At 42.4% G+C, this 19637-nt stretch overlaps 1 protein-coding gene across 1 annotated transcript in view; it reads right to left on the bottom strand.

Moving 5' to 3' along the window:
- The window catches only part of znf407 (zinc finger protein 407), a 166612-nt gene that overhangs the window by 33940 nt on the left and 113035 nt on the right, over positions 1-19637 (bottom strand). Inside the window, exon 9 of the mRNA XM_033640767.2 lies at positions 13866-14044. Coding sequence (XP_033496658.2) covers positions 13866-14044 — 179 coding nt within the window. The remainder of the gene's footprint in view (positions 1-13865; positions 14045-19637) is intronic.

The raw sequence follows: 19637 nt of genomic DNA, 5'->3' as shown, positions 1-19637 counted from the left end.
AACATACATTTTGAGCATAGTTCCCTCGCTCTGATTGAAGTGGATGTCAATCTTTAAAGTGTCTAATTATTCAGTCTATTAATGTTAGAGTCTAAAAATGCTTGTTTTGTCCAATTAACTATCCAAAAGTAAATAGGTATTCATTTACAATAATATCAAACAGAGGAAAGCAGTAAATCTTAACTTTGTCTGTGAATATTTTTGTCTCCATTTCTTCGTAGTTACTATTTATGCCAGTTGTATATAGTATTTTTTTTTTTAATGCTTCATTTCTTATAAAGCAGACATTCATAATGTATAAATGACTATTTCCTCTAAGGTTGCTTATTTACGCTGTATATAAGTCCTTGTACTTTGTTTTGCTGCTGCTTCTCTTCTATTTCCCGGTGTGGGATCAATAAAGTTTATCTTATGTCAAAACTGTTGTCAATTAATTTTCTGATAATGGATAAATCATTTAATTGACTCCATTGTTTAACTATGTCAGCTCTAAGAAAAAGAGATGAGTAATCATGACCATGCCACCGGCTCATTTGTTTACAGTAATCAAGCAAAAACATCAGAAATAATTAAGCAGTAATGTACTGATGTTTAAAAATATGACATGTAACATCCTCATGAGGAATGAAAACGGCTGTCTCCCCAGTGAGTCAATCAATTATCTATCAATCAATCAATCAATATACAAATCTATTGATCCGTGTCCTGTATCCATCCCTCCTTATCTGTCCATCCATCCATCTGTGTCCAATCATCAGTGCCCTTACAGCCTTCATCAGCCTCTTCACTGCACGCCAGTGGCGTTACAGGACAGGGTGGAGGGAGGGACAGAGGGAGGTGCAGGTGTGTGTATAAAGCACCCCCCCACCCCTCTGCCCTCATCCCTCCTCCACTTCCCTCCCTCCGTAGCCGTGGTGAGGAGGGCAGTAATTACTCTGGTGTCAGCGTTGCTGGGTGCGACTCCTCCCCCGGCAAGGGGCGGCGGGCATCCATAACCCATCGTCCTGCCACGGGGTAAACGCCGGGCCATCCATCACGCACCCACTTGACAAATACCTTCCATAATAGAAGTTTATTTTTATGGGAGGCTGAATCAAGGACTTTCCCATGCATACAAAAACGTGTCAGAATTATTTATGGCTTGTGCTGAGACGCACAATATGTCATATCAAAGTCCCATCCCGCTTGCCGGCGCTGCTGCAAGCTGCCGGCGCTTGGCCTGTCGATATCTCCGCTCGCTATCAATAATGTGGAACACCGCCACGATAAGCCTCAGGATTCGGAGGTCATACTCGACACACACAAACACACATATGGGAGCTGACACACACACAAGCAGGCATCACATGCATACACAGACAGGAACATGCAAAAAAACTCACACATGATGACATACATCGATGTGTTTTCAAATGCATATCAAACGAAGGCAAACATTTTCATGTGCTCACACACATACAGGAGTCTCGCTCTCACACACACACACACACACACAGGGAGGGGAATGTAAAAACACACAGTTGAAATGAGAACATAAATTCATACATGAGCCCACATTCCCACATGTAATGTTCCTAGCAATGAAAACAAACATGCTTTTGCACTCGCACATAAAAACACATAACAGGAGAAATACCAATGTCGGCATGAAAGTGAGTTTTCCGTTTAACAGTTTATTTTCTTTACCCTCAGTTCCTTCCCTTAAGAGTAAAACAATTACCCAAACAAAGATGTTCACAAGGCTGAACTTGACCCACGGTGTGGCGAGCGGGACCGTGGATTGCCATCAGTCAGTCAAAATCCCCGCCAAGGTCAGACGGAAACAAAATGGTTTGCAGACGAGGGAACGAGCCTGATCTAGCTGCTATGTCTTTGTGTTTGTGTGTAAAGTGTGAATGTATGTCCGCACGCGGTAAAATAATCTCCGACAATACGGGCAAAAAAAAAAAAGGAAAACATAACAACTTAAAGGAAATCCCTACACTGCAGCCTGCAAATCTGAGAGCTGTCAGTCAGCGTGAGTGGCAACCCCTTTCGCCCAGAGAAACGGCAATAAATTGGGTTTCCTGATAAGGCCCCGGCATCACCAGCACAATGCCTGACCAAAAAGGGAAAAAAAAAGAAAGAAAAATGAGCTGCTTTTCCGTAGGCCACTTGAGTGCTGTCAATCAACATGACTGACAGGCTCACATGTTGCCAGTGGAGAGAGCAATGGAGGGAAAAAAATAGATTAATGTACAGAAGAAAGAGTGGTGAGAGGGAGGAGAGAGAGACAGCATTAAGCCTGGCTGGGAGAAAATGAATAAATATGATAAATATGATAATTGAAATGATGAGATTTTGGTACTTGGTATTGGATTCCGCTATGTGCCCAAAGGGATTAGTCCTCCATTCACTGTCATTTGCAGCCTTTCTCTCCCCTCCACACACACACACACACACACACACAGAGTGCCCATGCCTGCTTACAAACACAAAATACATACATTTAACAAAAAGATGTAATTCTACCAGGTGGGTTGTTGTATGTGTAAAACTCTGAGGCAGTAAGAGGTGATAAACCTAAAAGTAGCCATCTGAGAACCCACCGACAAAGTAAAAAAAAAAAAAAAAAAAAAATAGGGAAAAACAGCGTCGGCAGCAGCGGAAGAACTTTGTCCTGTGAAGACAGAAGATGTATGGCTCAGGGGAGATAGTAGCAACAGTAAATGATTACCTTTTTACAAACTGGGCCTTTGTAATAAAATGCGTAGGGGGGAGTATTATCAATTCAGCCGCCCGGTGAAGATAGCATTTCTGAAGCCACGGCGAGGCTGATCACTATCTAGAGAGGAGCCTGAATCTGTATTCCTCACAACGAGTCCAGGAGGGAGAGGGGTCTGGGACCTGTATCTTGTGTGTGCATGTGAGAGAAAGTGTGTGTGTGTGTGTGTGTGTGTGTGTGTGTGTGTGTGTGTGTGTGTGTGTGTGTGTGTGTGTGTGTGTTTGTTTCACTGAAAAAGACATCCGTTAAGGCCTCTTATGCCTGCAGGCCCAGCCGTGACAGAACCGAGATCTATTTTCTTACACCCACAAACAGAAAGACATGCAAGAGTGTGTGTGTGTGTGTGTGTGTGTGTGTGTGTGTTTGTGTGTATTTGCAGAAACACACACATGAAATCTCTTATACGTGCAAACATACACACTTAGTCCTTGGGGCAAAGAACTATAAGATTGGAGATGTAGTCCTGTGTGAAACTGCGTGTGTGTGTGCTTCTTTTTACAGTACGTGTGTATGTGTGTGTGTGCCAAGCTGAGATTCTCCGTTAGATGTCGGATTCTGGAGAAAGACACTGACAGATGACATGTACACACACACTCTCTCTCTCTCAAACAACACACTTGTCTGATAGCAGTCAAACAGGAGTAGAAGACAACGCAGAAGAGACAACAGACAGACCGGCAAACAGATAGAGAGACAGATAGCATGGCAGAGCTCAGCTGCTGGCCCAGAGTCACATCACTCACTCTCAACACACACAACTGGTAAGACATCATAACGCACACAAACACACAGCACGAGAAGAAAGAGGCAGAAAGTGAGCTGATGCACCAAGAGTAGAACAGGGTTAAAAAACATGGGCAGACAGTTATAAAAGAGATATCAGTGCAGCCCGGGGTGTTAATGCACGCTGTTGAATTGTGGGATATTTATATGAAGTGGTGACCAATGATGTGACACCCATCTGTCCCTCACACGTGTGTACACATGCCTGTTTAACATCAAAATACACTACTGCACCCCTCACTCTTTGCCAACAGGTATCAGAGATCACAAAATTTTAAAGTGTAAATCAGTCCCCACCATATTTAATGAATTCAATCACTCATAAAAGTACATAATATTCAATGTTTTTAATATCTGGCAGAATTTGGATTCTGGTTTTAGGATTATGGCTCAGGCTATATCTGTCTGGTGACACCTGGGAGCTGCTTGACATCCTCCTGGATCCATTTTCTTCATGTTTATATACTTTTTATCATTTGGATTGTCTATAATGTGATTTTATGTTTTATGTTGATCTGTTCTGTACACAAGGCATCTGTTGCATGTCTGTCCATCCAGGGAGAGGGATCCCTCCTCTGTTTCCCCATTAACAGAATTTTCTTATCTGAATCAAGGGTCAGAGGACAAAGGGTGTTGTATGCTGTACGGATTGTAAAGCCCCTTGAGGCAAATTTGTGATTCATGACACTGGACTCTCTAAATAAAATGACATGACATATAAATAACATGACTACAAAATAATTATTAGCATAAATTTTAAAGCGAAATATTGAATTGCTAGGAAACTACTGTAGAAATGCAGCAAATAAAGTCAAAACTAACTGCATGTTAAAATATTAAAAGGGGTAAACTGGACTATATTGACTCTTAAAATGACCCTTAAAACGTGAACAGTTTAAATTTAATGTTTTATGAATTGTTTGATGCAAGTTAGTATGAAATAAAAGACATATTCACACCTGACATGATATTAAGTTAAGGTCTTATGGCTCCATGGCAAAGTCATGAAGCCAGAATATTTTTGTCACTAAAATTTCAAATTAAAAGCTCTTCTGATATTTTCAGGTTTCATATTTAGATTATCACTTTCAGTCTAATATTTAAAGACATTTGTGGCCCTGCGCTCCTGAAATGATATTACATTACATCATTTAGCAGGCACTTTTATCTAAAGCAGCGTACAACAAGTAACTAAATTAATTAAGTAAAACAGACAGTTTCACCATGCATATGTTGAGCACCCTTCCCAAATTCTGATCTCTTATTTGAAATGATGTTCCCCATTCAGATCTCCATCTCCAACAAACGCACAGCAAAGAGCTCTGCTACAGAAACACAAAAGTTTTTCGCCTCTCCATCCTCCTTATTCTCTTTTTTCCCCTTTTTTCACAGGTGTCAGAAGAGATTTCATGGCCTGTGCGTATGTGTGAATTTGCCACACCCCTTTTGAGTGCTAATTTACCCTTTTAGGTTTAATCTCCCAGTGAGTGGCTTTCCTCACCCTTTAATTAGGCTATGGGGAGTCGACACCAACACTAAACACACACACTTAGACTTCGAGACACGCACGCAGACTATTTCTCGCTACCATACACACACACACACACACACACACACACATATACATGTACACACATCCACTCAAATGCTGCAGTCCCAGACTTGAGACACGCTTTGCTAAGACAGTCCTCATCAGCCCTCTGTGGGCCTCTTTCACACTCTGGCTCCCCTCAACTGCACCAGTCACCAAGACAGGACAGAGAAAACGGGAGGGAGAATAAGAAAAGAGGGGGGATAAAAAAGTGAGATATTCTGCACTTGTGAGAGGACAGAGAGAGGTGCTGGTGCTGAAGGCATTCATCTCTGAACCTTTTCCATTTCAAATCTATTTGTCAAGTTAAAGCTGCATTAAGCCACATCAGATTTTGGCAGACCCAAGTGGCAGCGGGAGATAGATGTTTGAATTTTTTAAAGTTTAAAGACTTCGCTCCTCATAAATTTTCTAACAAGATTTTGGTGATATGTGCACTCATTGAACCCAAATCATGTGCTGAAAACATCTCTGCAACAGATCAGGCCAGGCATTCTCTCATGTTAATGAGATGCTCGAATTTCACTCATTAGTTTGTGATTTAGGTGGAAAGCAGGAGTTTTTTTTTAACATAAAACTCTTGCTCTACGGCCTCAAGGTGCTACACAAAATCCTTCTTTCTAATTGTGCATCTTTGATGAATTCTGTTGTAGTACTACCAAGTACGCCAAAACAGCTTTCACAGTAACGCCTGAAATACATGGAGCAAGGACGCAATGCGTCATGTAGGCAAGGCGGAGCAAGGATTTTTACCTGCTGAACACACTCCGTCTTTGTAGCATGTGGTTGCATGCCAGCTTCACTGTATCCTGTGCATATGGAGGTTTGGCAAGTGATAATGCAGTGGGTTATGCAGGGTTCGCAAGCGTAGGTTTTATTAATTGGAACTGAATTAATTAACTGGATCATCTTAACTACAGGATGCACTGATTTGATTGATTTATTTTAATGTAAAAACACCCACAAGGTTGCTCTGCTGTGTCACATTGCCTCTGGTACAATGAAGTATTCATTCTAATCATTTTTAAACAGATTGTTTTTGTTTTTCACCAAGTTTTGTGTAGTTCTTAACCGTTGGAGGGCTCATGGCTTCTGTTGTCTACGTAGCAGCTTTCGTTTGTTACAATAGACGAACTCTGCTGCGAGCATGCTGTTGATGATGTGTCACATTGCAACTGTGCCCCATGTTTCTTCCGTAAAGGGTGTTTTGGACAGAAACATCCTACTGAGCTATATCAATCAGATAGTAGAAAAACTGGCAGATCTTTGCTCTCTGGATTGTCACCCTAGATAGTGTCCTTCTTCTGCATCTACAAGTGTATTTCTTAGAACACAGCCTGTACTAGTGCGCAACACTGAAAGTCCTCTCTTCCACTTTTTCCATGTTTTTCTTCTCCAAACAGACCGCAGATTTACCCAAACAAAACTGGGCACTAAAGAGGGAAATACAATAACAGCAGTAGTGATAGCGGCTTGTTATGTTGGAAATAAGAGGGCACTTAATTGGGGTCTGATAGTCTAATAGGCAGCCCCTCTGATTACCAACTCTGCACATTGGCTTAAATTAGCCCACTGATGAGCAGCCAGGGGATTCAATTATGCTGGGGGAGAAATAAGGGGCCCTAATAGGCCACTGTATCAGGAAACATGGGGCTGGGCTGGGCTAAAGCATTGGTAATTGGTTGTTTAGTTGGGGAAAGTTGAGTCTGTTGGTTAATTAGAGATGCCGAGACGTTTGGAGAGCCACCAAACAGACGACACGCGGAAGCTCGAGAGGCGAAGGAGGAAGACAAGGGTCCTTGGCACAGCAAAAGGGGCAAAGGTCATGGTGGAGATCTCTGAAGTGCACTTCAGCCAATGAGGGTGTAGATCAGGGAAAACATGTTGGTACTAGGGGCTGTGTTGACTCAGTAAAGGTCAAGATGGGGCAAGCAGGGCTGAAAGTGAAAATCAGCAGTCTGGCTTCGTCTCACAACCTCCTCTCCTGAACAGTTTCTGCCTCTCTTTCTTATCTTTTTACTTTTCTTTTTAACTCAACTTCTTTCTTCCTTTCTTTCTGTCGCTCTGTCTTTGTTTCTTGTCTTGGACAGGTTAGCTGTTAGCTGTAGCTGGATATGTACAGTGTCTGAATTGAAGGAGAAGGAGGATTGAATTATGGATGAGGCTTTATAGGAGCCGGCGGCCTGTCTGGTCCCATATTCACTGTCCCATACAGGAGGAGCAGCCCTGCCTGCGAGCATCCCCACCACACGTCACTCACGGGAGGTGTTTGTGTGTATCTATGTGTGTGCTTCTGTCTAAGTACTGTATATTCACATGAAAGCAGACTCCAGTGTTCCGACAAACATTCTTGAAAACATACACCAAATATTTTTCCTTTTATCTTTTGATTGTAAGAAAGACGTTAAGCATTTGATGTGCTCTGACACATTATAAACAGTCCTGTTAGACTGTCTGAAGAGTAATAGTTTATATGAATGATTCACACTAGGGAAACAAAAACCGGTGCCATAGATATCCAGGAAAAGTTGTTTCAGTGTTTGAGCTGGAGTCTAAGAAGAAATATGCTTATTAACTACTTAAACTGCCTTTTTGTAGATAAATTCAATCTATATGTGTGGTTACAAAACTCTTTCCTGCTGTTCTCCTTGTGCCCTTGAACATCCGACTTTCTGTGCTCCACATGCCACGATCACAATGTAGTATTTGACTAAAAACCTATGCAGACTGAATTTTATCCTTTTGTCCCGCTATCACACTGCAACTGTTTTGCTGTGCCCTACATAAGCCATCTGCAACTTTTTAGAATATTGCAACATAAGCAAGCACCTAACATAACTGTGCCACTGCAACACCAGGGAGCGTATATCAAGTGTCATCAATCTGCCTCAAATTTTCTGACAGTGACAGAACTTGTCCAGAGGCTCAGACGGAGGTTGACCTAGTCTGTCAATGACACTACACTTCCACTCATCATTTACCGTGTGGAAAAAAAATCTGTCTGTGATGGCCTAAAGGTGGCAAAGACACAATGTAGACATCACTTCACATTCAGGGCAGCTGGAAACCGACTGCCTCTACGTCTCCACACTGATTGGATGGGACTTGTCAGTCAAGGATCTGAATGGCCACTAAACAGCTGAGCTGAGGCCCTCAGATTGGCGCCAGGAGGAAGGAAAGGGAATAGAAGACGAGGATGAAACAAAAGACCGTTTGTTGTGGCTGATGAGTGATAAATGCAGCCGGTTGGGGGAGTTTTCATGCTCATTGGAGCAGGTCATTATGCAGGAATTGCTGCTTGCTCGGCCCAGATCAGCCCTGTATTGGTTTACCGAGACGCACGCAACCTAGGGTCTGCATTTTCCCCTAAACCTCTTCGCTAACCCCCTAGACACACACACACTCCTTGTTGCATGTCTCCTGGGACACACTGGCATTGAGCAGCTGCTTCTAAACTGTAACATCTCAACCATGACTCCATGTGGAGTGTGTGGATGGAAAGAGGTTAGTGAGAGGGACGTTTGAGGGAAGGATGAAGGGGCAGAAGAGGGATACACAATTGGAAGTTAAAAAAAATTCACTTCAGTCCTTAAACAATTCTTTTCCACCAACAAGGCATGGGTGGTGCTCAGGTTTGTGTACTTATTTTTGAAGAATTCAGAGCATTTTCAACCCCCCAAAAAAGTTGGTTCCCAGCTGAAACCAAAAAATTGCAGGTTTTCCTCAACCTGAAGTGCGAACCGTGACAACATCGGTTGACATGTCATATTTTACAGGTTAGAAAGAGAGGGTGAAGAAGGCAACGATGGAGAAATCAAGTGAGAAATTGTTGGAAAAAGGAGCGTGCAGTTGTCTTATTAATAGTTGGTCCATGTTCGTTTCTTGGATAAAAAAACAAATATATGTAATAACAGAAGAAAAGCACGCGTGGGCTGGTTGCTAGATAGCACCAGAGTTCCAAGAATCCTGAATGGAACCAGTTCAAGAACCAGAGCTAATTTGGTAAAAAGGGGTGACAATGAGCCATTCAGGACCAGATGAAGCTGAAAGGTGTTCCTCCTTGAGGGAATCCTCCAATTAACACCCCAACACTGGCTTGAGCTAATCCTCAAGTTTAAACATGCAGGCGTGTTGAGGTTGCTTTGTGTGGTCGGGGAAATTAGATATGATGGAAGAAGAATAACAAACACAAGCACAAAAATAGTGAGTGTTGTACAAACCAAAATGAAGACATACTGTGACTACAAAAGACCACATTTATTACGTTAAAGGCCATATTCACTGGGACTTGAGAAACATTTAGAAAACTGCATATGATGTGTTTTCTATGTGGGATTGCTTTGATCATTTTAACCTAAACTAAAACAGCTGAGCTCAATTCCGTCAAAGTTTGCTCTTTTCTTCGCTGGTGAAAGTATCATACATTTTTTGGCTTCCCCTCAAGCCAATAAATGCTTCATTGTTGATTTTGTAAGATACAACTCAAAATAACTAAATCTACGGCGTGACAGCATCAGCACAATGAGCCACCCTGTTAATCTGACTTTACATCGCACTGAACAGAATGACTTTTTTCATTAATGCCCATCATGTGAACGCAACAGAAGGACGGTGACACAAAGACGCAGGTTCATCACTAACGCTGACGACTTGATGTCCTATAGGTGTTTTTTCAAAGATCTGTGATGCATTGTTTTTTTTTTACACATATTTTCCAACACAGAAACGTGTCACATATAACACATTGTTATTAGAAACAGATGTTGATTTTATCGTCGGTGTCTGAGGCTTCTCTCACAACGTCGACACAGTGTCATATGCGCTGGGATACCAGGACACATTTGCATGACATACACACCTGTCCTCCACAATCCAACACGCCGCTGTAACACAATACGCAAGTAAAACTCAGGAGAGTAATGTTTCATTACATGACGAACAGAAGGTGAAAGCGAGGGAGGGGAGCCGGCGAGGCACACAGATGCATAACTTAAGTAAAAGCCATCCAAACCCATATTTGTTTACAGATTTGTTTAATAAGGAAAAAATATATGCAAACAAATGAATTTGCCTGTGGTTGTAACTGTGTATTAAGATCATCACTTACAAGGCCAGGTCTCCTCTAGCCCTCTACAGTAGCCATCCATCATGCATTATTAAGGAAAATAGAATCTGCATAAAGCAGCAACAATGCCTTGAAGAAGTTTATTTATTTATTTGTTTTATCTGCTTAGGCACTAAGCAGCAGATCCAAGTACTCAGTCGCTGTTAGCTAATTACAAAGCATTTGATCGCTATGCCCCCAAGACGTGCAATTATAACCTTGGTTGGAAATTAGGGAAATATTTCACAATTTAAAACAGTGGGATGAAGATGCTCTGACAAAGCTAATGGCGACATCTCACCTGTGTGTGTGTGTGGTGTCTGAGTGTGTGTGTGTGTGTGTGTGTAATATATTTTTTGGTACTGAACAGGACAGGAGGCTGATTTAACAAAGCCATTGCCCTGCAACCACAGCTGACCTCGCTGGAGGGAGATAGCAAAGAAAGAAGGAAATATACCATTTCCCAAAGCTGCTCCAGTCACAGTGTACTTGCAGCATTTTAACTAGAAAGAAAGTTCTAGCAGAGGGGTAATTTAGCAAAGTCGCGGCGCTCTGAGGTACCTGTAGCTCGAGTTCTGCTGCAGTGCTATCTATGCCGAGATCACACAGGCGCCGCCACTTCTTTCTGGCATATCTCTCTGCAGATCGCACAAGGAAGACAATTGTCATTACCATTTTATTAAAATGTGTCCTATCAGCAACATTTTCCCCTCACATATCTAACCTCTTTTTTCATTCTTTTTTTCCCCTCTAATTCTAATCATCATTCCCCTCCATCACTTGCTGGGTCTAATTCCCTCTCTTCCTTCGTTTGCAAAGGACCTCTGCTTTCATCCTTGAGAAGGGCTTTAATTCGAAGTGCGACGCTGAATAAAGAAGGGAAGACGGAGAGCGAGAGAGAGTGATATGGAAAGACAGAGCAGCAGTGGAGACGTTCGGGTGTCAATCAATCTGGCGCGAGGGGCTGCAAGGGCCCGTGACTAGGGTGCGTTTGATCTGTGTCTTTCAAAGGGGGAACAGCGGGAAGGGCCATCACAGATGATTTGCCTCTCGCTGCTGGCCCTGGTGCCACTCTGACAGAGAGCAATCACAAGCAGGTTAATTCAACATCTACCTTCTTAATCTTTTTTTCCCCTGTCTCTTTCTTTTGGTCTCGTTCTGTCTACTTAGATGAAACACTGCTCTTTCCGCTACCACCCCCACCTCTCTTTTCTCTCTTATGAAAGAGGGAGAGATCACAAGTGTACTTCCAATGCCTTTTCAAACCACCTATAGTTTGATTGCTTGGTTGCTTGGGTCTTAATCAGGTAAAGAGTTGTTGATTTTCTTCAGTCCTGCAAAATAATTTATTTACGTGTTGCTACAAGTAAAATTTGGAGCAAACTGTAATGCATCAACGAAAGCAAAGTGGGAGCAGTAATTGTGGAGTAAGAAACACCATCAGCTGCATTTTTGGATGATTTCTTTTGCTGTCATTCTTTGGGTTCATATCTGTGGTGTGGTGTGACCAGAATATGAATTAGGACGTCATGATGACATCTTGAAAACATGCTGCTTAACTCGACTGAAAGAGGAGGATATGTTTCCTCCAGATGACTGAAAGACTACGCGCGTTCCAGACAAGATCTGACCTTCATTCAAAACACTGAAAACTGAAACCCATGATGTGCACTGCTTGCTGTAGCTGGTGGAATCACAGTAAGATCATAGACACCTTTAAGATGAAGCCACAAGACTGGCCTGGACACATACAGAGATTTGCTCTAACTGTTGTGTTCTTATATGGCTTAACAGGTCACACTAAGGGGGACGCAAAGAAACAAAAGCTTCACCAAAGGCCAGGCCATGCATAAGGACAAACAGAGGTGAGGGAAATTCTGGGGTAAAAGGGTAAAAGACGCGTAAAAGGTGTGCTTTGGTTAAAGGTGAAAGGGTATGGAGAACATGAAGAAGGGAGGTGTTTTTAACAGTACTTGAAGGTAAAAAGGTTGTGCAGAGAGGTTAGGACATGGGAGTAAAGGAGTTCAAAGATATAAGTTGGTCATTGAATTTGAAGAACAGAAATTATACCACCAATAGGCCTTAAAATAAACTTTTAAGGGTCAGCAAGAAGATAAAACTCCAGATACATTCGGGTTCAACAAGAAATAAACAACAGTACCACCAGATTGCAGCCATCGTCGAGTAATGTCCCTGCCTGGCCTCTTTCCCATGGTGCTCCCCTCCAACTCTACTGCTTTTATGTAAGGTCAAAGGGATAACAGGATAAAGGCTGTCCTCTCTGCTCCTCTGAAGGACAAGCACTCTGTCGATTGGATTTGGTGGCCTTCAAGGACAAAGGAAGAACACTGGGATACAAAGGATCCAATAGCAGAGGAACAAGATTTCATCTGTCTCTATGGCCTGAGTGATTGGCAGGGATGGCTAGACCAGCAGTCTTTGAGTGCTGCCTCTTTGTGGCTGGGTGCCCTCCATCAGCACTGAATAGCGAGACTCGATCCATTGACAAAAACACACTCAATGATTCAAGAAGATCTGACCTCTGCTGAGTTGTAGGGGCAGCCAGGTGGTTTAATTCAGTGGAATGAATTCAATTGTTTATTTGTTTGTGGGTATACACTGTATGTGTATAAATGTTTGTGTGCATGTTACACATTGGAACGCAGATTAGAGAGAAAGATTAAAGGGGAGACTTGAGAAAACTTTAGAGAGGAAAATGGAAAGTGGTGTGGTTCAAATGCTGGAAATAGCGGAGCAATTGTAGATGAAGAACATAATGTGTTGGTTAGGTTCCCTCGACAAGGCAGTTAAAAGGGAAGTCCAGAGATTTACTATGGCATTTTCATATAGTTGGGTGGATGCAAAGAGAGAGATTTAAAAATAATGAGTCAATAATCAAAAGCAGCAACAGCAAGAGATACAGAAACAGATCTACTGACTCTTAGTCCATAGCTTGGGTAAAGCTCCAGAAACAGTTAATCCTGCACTTCCCATGATACAACTCAGTTGCAGCCTTTGTTAGACTTTCTCCAACTGTTCTTTGAAACTCCACACCTCCTGACCTGAATTGAGATAACCAAGATGACATCAATATGACATCACCTGGATTATTTTCTCAAACTAGAAATCTCCTCTAGAGATACACGAAAATAATTATTTTATCACCTTTCAGGGAAATTCAATTTTTCACTCCACTGTTATTTTTTACACAGACACACAGGCCTTGTTCAAGGGCACTTCAACAATACCCTGGAGGTGAACTGGCACCTCCCCAGCTACTAGTCCAACTCTGTTACTGATTGGTCCATGCTGGACATGAACTGGCCACCAACGGGTCCCAAGCCAAGTCCCCACAGACTGAGCCACTGCCTTCCATTTTACAACTGTTTTTATAAGCAGAATCTTTTATGACTAGTAAACTGATCTCCATGTGAAAAGTTGGTGGTGTCCCTTTAACTTTTAGCTAATTCAGGAGCTACTCAGCAGTCAATAGGACAAAAAAGGTGGTAGTGGGCAGATGTGGAACTGTGACACTGAATATGAATCGTATGGAATGTTGTGGATGTTGAAAATAGGCAAAGACGTACAGTAGCCCCCTAAGTACAATTTGAACAGTTAGTTACCTGCATGTAGGTAGGCGAGGTCTGGATTCTCAATATCAGGGTGATTTTCCTTCAGGTGGTTGCGGAACTCCATGGGAGAGTTGGTGGCAGAGTTGCATTTGGGACAGTTGTACATCTTCACGCCCTCATGTTTGCCCGTATGGAGAATGTGCTTCCGGATGTTCTCAGCACAGTTGGATCTAAGGGAGACAAACGAAGATAAAAGGCCTCATTCCTTTTTGGAATAGATGAAAAAAAAAAAAAAAAAAAGATTAAAAGATGAGAGTCATGAGGGAGAAAACACAAGATAAACGCTTGGCAACTTTCCCGAAAAAAGGTTTGCTGTACTAACATTTTATTTTGTTGCAATGATGACACACACACGCACATGCGCTCGCACACACACACACACACACACACACACACACACACACACACACTAGAAAAAACTCAAACAGGGCTTTGGAGCTGAGGGAGCAGCCGTGTTTGGACAGACTCTCAAAGCATTCATTGCCTAAATACGCCTCTGTGAAACAAGCCCACAACCAGCAAGTGACTAAAGATCGCTTTCACAAACAACTAAACCCAAGTTGTTACACAAACAATATTTACATCCTGCAATTTCTTTGATATTCCGTCATGCTCTTTCATATCTCTTATTTTCTTGCCTTGCAGTTGCTCAGGTTTAGTGTGTAATGGTGGTGGTGGGAGCAGTGGGTGATGCATCCTGTGAGACTGCACATGGATCTAGAGGCCCACTGAGTGCGTTAGAGATATGTCTGAAGACATCTGTTACGCATTATGTATCTTTTGCAATTCTATGAAAGGTAAAGAAGTGGTGGTGTATGTTGTGTGCGCGCGGCGTGCGAGAATTTGCGGGTCTTCGGACTGGTCAGATAGGGCAGGCCAAGCAGTGAGCTACTGCAGGGTGTAGGATGTAATGATGTCAGCTCAGAGAGTCACACACAACCCTCCGCTGATTAATGATGCTGCCTGACCTGCTCCCAGGCTCTATCTAAACCTGCCCATGGACACACCAACACAAACACACACATGTGTTACTGAAACCCTGAATGGACAAAACAAACATGCACATACATATATACTTACACAGACATGAACAGACCTTAGTTTGCACCAAAATAAAAATTATTAATCTCTAATATGACCACACAAGTGCAAATATTCAGACATGAATCCGTAAACACCGTACCCCCCCACCTGCGCACACACACACACACACATACACACACACGTACAAGAGAGCACACACATAATGCATCATGCAAGCAAGCATGTGCAGTGTAGAACACAGTTTCATACACACACATAAACACACACCATCATGTGTTGATGGATGGGGCACTCGTGCTCAGTTTGGACCTGACATTCTCGGACAGTATAATACGCAATTACTCTCCCTTATCACCTTGGCCGGGACAATAAAGCCTCACAGTGCCATAGCTCACGCCAGCCAAGGAGAGAATTTGTTTTCACTTTTGCAGAGACACCTCTCTCCATCATGGGGCCACAGTCCAGCCCGGCTCCACTGGGGCCTTAAAAAAAAAAAAAAAAAAAAGAGCGGGCCCTCACTAGGTTCTGTTCATGCTGTATGAAACACATAAGCTGTAGCCACTGGTGAACTATGATGGCTCCTCACAAAACTGAACGCTATAGTCAGTTGGGGTGCCACGCTCTCAACAACAACAAAAAGTGTTTTAATCCACATCAATATGTCTGTCTTACCAGATCACTGATGATTGATTCAAAAATATATCCACTTCATGAACACCTTTCCATTTTCTTTGTGTCACAGAAGTCATTCCTGGCTCCCACAAGTGTTGGATTTGGCTTTCTGGTTTGTTCAAAGCTAAGCAAAATTAAAACCAGGTAGTTAGCATGAGCGCTGACTGACACAGGGAACAAACAGACAAATAAAAGGGGTCCAGCTTTGATCCTCCAAAAAGACCCACAATGAAAGAGACTGGCAATACTGGCCACACCTGATTCACAGGTGACATGTAGCACAATCAAACAAGGCTCAGAGTCCAGAATTTCAAAAAAAAAAAAAAAGGAGCTGCAGATGATGAACCTTAACTATGACCTGATATGAAAACAATACATTTAAGGCCTTGTAGGTTTATGTCATGTGTAACGAATGTGAAGAGCTTTAAGAATTTTAAGTATCCAAACAAGTGAGATTCACATGACTCTTAATATTCACACATATTCTCTATCATTTATCCAGTAGATTGTCACCCACTGCTGTCGTGCCTTCATCAGCCTTCACTAGCAAGTTCACACACAAATCATGGCCACATCTGTTGACTGTTCTTCTGCTTAATGAAAAAACAGACAGACGCAAGAACTTAAAACTGTCACATGCTCACGAATTACCGCAAATCATGCTGCTAAAAAATGCATTTTTTACTAAAAGTGAACTGATTTCTTATTCGAAAAGTGGGAGCATAAATAGATAAAATTTGAAGCGGAGCTAAAAGGTTCTAAAGAGAGCGCGGGTGGATTCCTAGGGGGGCCATGCTATCTCTCAGATATGGTAATGGCGTAATTGTCATATTAAAACAACACAACGTGCATTTAGGAGTCAGCAGGTGTCACAGTTAGTGAAAGCCCACACCAGCCCTCCTACTATACACTGTATTAATTAGTCCCAACACTGTTTCAACTTCCTCCCCCATCCATGCACTCACCATGGGACTCAGCCATAGTGATGCTCAACGGATACATCACCCCTTCTCTGCCTCTTTCTGTCTCTCCCTCACTCGCCCCTTTATTTTAGCCATTTCCATATTCCTCCTCCCAACGAGTGTATGGTAATGGGAGAGGTGTAATTGAGAGGCGCTTCGTTAGAGGAGATTTAAATGTGTTTCTTTGTGTGTGTTAAGAGTTGGGAGGGGAGGGGGTGTATTTGGATCATTGGGGCTATTTGGATCTTATTCTGCCATGGAGGCTCAGTTATCATCATTAATGTCTCCCCCCCTCCTCCCTCATCTCTCCCTTCACTTTACAAGGTCGCAAACCTTCCTGGCACTGACAGTAAGCGTGTCATCCTCAAAGCCGCCATCGCCTCAAATTGAAAGACTATTTTAACAGGTAGATTGAAACATGAATGCCGCAGCATTCAATAAACAATAATAGCCCCAGAAGGATGGTAACATGGCAGGAGTCAGAGGCTACATATCAATTAGACCGCTTAAGATGCCACTGTGACTTTAATGAGAAAAAAAAAAAACTCCTCATTGGGAACAATAGAAATGATTCCTTAAACACTGAAGTAAAGAAGTTTTGCGGTTTGCATAAAAAGCTGGAGAATAGTCAAATAGACATCATTAATTGACAGCCAAGGACTCCCAGTGCAATATCATTAGAATATTTTTACCACTATTCTCCTACTATAATTATCCCCCTCTATTATCTATCTCTGTCTGAATAGGAGATGAGTGGCATTTGATAGATCATTCACTCCCTGCTCATTTACATGCATTTGAGGAGCAGCCTTGACGGAGATCACATTGTATCAAGTGGGAACCATGGATGTCATCCATAACATTTAATATGGATATTTTAAAAGTGGAAATCAGATGTATATTTTCCATGAGCAAGACCTGTCAATCACACAACTGCTTTGCCTCAGACCTTGATATGTCTGTACAACTGTGCCATATCTATTTCATAAGCTTACATTGAAAGGTCAAGCGTGCTAACTCATCTAGTAGCTCCTTATCGTGGTCAGGCCACCAGAGATGTCAGGGTTTAAACATGTATTCAGTGTGTAAAAGCAGGGCGGAGGCGAGGGCCCTCGTGGCTGTCTGAGGCCCCTGCATTCAATTCCTCATCCTCACATTAGTAAGCCAGCGGGGCGTTTCCCCAACCTCCTCCTCCTCCCACCTTGCCCCCCCTTCACTGCCCTCTGGACTTCTCAGAACCCCTGGGGCCACCAAAATGTTAATTGGGCTTCTAATTTACTGTTTCATTTGCCACTATCTGTAATGATCATTAAGTATCAGTGCAGGAACAATGAGGCCAGGAACATTTGGCATGTTCTATGTACAGTATCTCTCTGATATTGGGGTTAGGCTACAGCAGTGGTTTCATATAGGACCAAAATTTGCCCTCAAGGAAAAAAAAAAAATCAGCCAATTTATATAATTACCTTTTTTTTTTTTTAACTTTGAGCCTTTGACCTGCTGTAATATGTTTAATGAGACATTTGGATAGATGGTGTGTTTTCATCATACAGTCTTGCTTTGTTTTTCCCTGATGTTCTGAGGTTTAGTGTCCCATGAGGTACAAAATTTCTGGCATAGCACGAATGATATTCAGGCAAAACAACAAATTCTTGCAGTATGCAAATTTAATACAGACTACTGGCAGGTCTAGTCTAACAAGACTGAGAGCCTAGAGCCATGCTAGCGGCTCTGTGAGAATGTTGTTGGGCACGATGGTGCTTTTAATGTCAGCATGTTAACATGCTTACAATGATGAAGCCACCATCCTGATGTTTAGCAGGTAAAAAACTCAAAGTGCTCACCATCTTAGTTTAGCATGTTCTAATAAGCACTAAACACAAAGTACAGCTGAGACTAATGGGAATGACACTTTTCCAAGTATTTGGTCATAAACTGAGATTACTGACATGATGATGGCGCTAGATGAAAAGTCAGGGGATCACTGAAGTCAGCTGGAAAACACAAATATCTGTACAACGTTTTGTGCCCATTCAAGTGGTCAAGCAGTGAAAACTTGACTTTGCTGGTGGTGCTATGAAAAGTCAGTAGAATTCATCCTCTGGGCACCTTAAATGCCTGTACACAATTTCATGGCAAGCCACCCAAAAATTCCACTTAAACACACGAAACTATCAGCCTCATGGTGACACAAGGGTAAGTTCACGGATCACCAGCATCAGCGGGATTCCTCCAATAGTTGTAAAGATATTTGAGTCTGAAACAAAGTGGTAGACCGTGCATCATCATCACCCCTTGAGGCATGCCGCAAACGTGGCTAATAAAAATACCAACCATACACTGGCCTAAAAACCTTGCAGTTGAACTCAAAACGGCACATATTAAAAAAAAAAAGGACACAATCTTCCTATGCGATTAAATGACACTTGTAATCATTTCAGCACAGTAATCTTCAAAGCATCTTACATATGTCTGAAATCAAACATCAGCTAAAATCCCCCACACTGGTTGACTCCTAATTGATACATTCAAGACATACTTCATGATAACTTTAGGTACAAGGTGAGATAAACCTGTGATAATTGCAAAATAATAGCCTGACTGCAATTATTACACCTCAGCATTTCATTTTTTCTAAGTTGGACTGCATATAAAAGACTTATGAAATGAGCGGAGCGCTTCACTGCAGCGGAGCAGGTGTAGCAAGCTGCCGAAATGACTTTGTCACAGAGGGGAAAAAACGAATGAAGAGTACATCTAAAACCAATGATGGGTTTGAGATCATTCCCTTTCACACTCTTCTGCCACAACCTGACGAGGAAGCACAGGATGAGAGAAAGAGAGAGAGAGGGAGAGACAGAGTCAAGAGGAGACGGAGGGAGAGAGAGAGAGGGAGAGAGAGAGAGAGAGATAGAGAGAGATGGAGATGTGCAACGCCAGCCAAAACTTTTTCAATTTCACCGACAATTTCCTGTGTAATTACTGATGTGGTATGATGGTGTTTTAATGACAGGGACCTGCCAGTGACAGTGACATTGTGTGTGTGTGAGAGCGAGAGTGTGCGCGGGTGTATGTGTGTTGGGGG

Source organism: Epinephelus lanceolatus, chromosome 10 (assembly GCF_041903045.1).
Source record: "Epinephelus lanceolatus isolate andai-2023 chromosome 10, ASM4190304v1, whole genome shotgun sequence".
In the NCBI taxonomy this organism is placed as follows: Eukaryota; Metazoa; Chordata; class Actinopteri; order Perciformes; family Serranidae; genus Epinephelus; species Epinephelus lanceolatus.
This window is presented reverse-complemented; position numbering and strand designations above follow the sequence as displayed.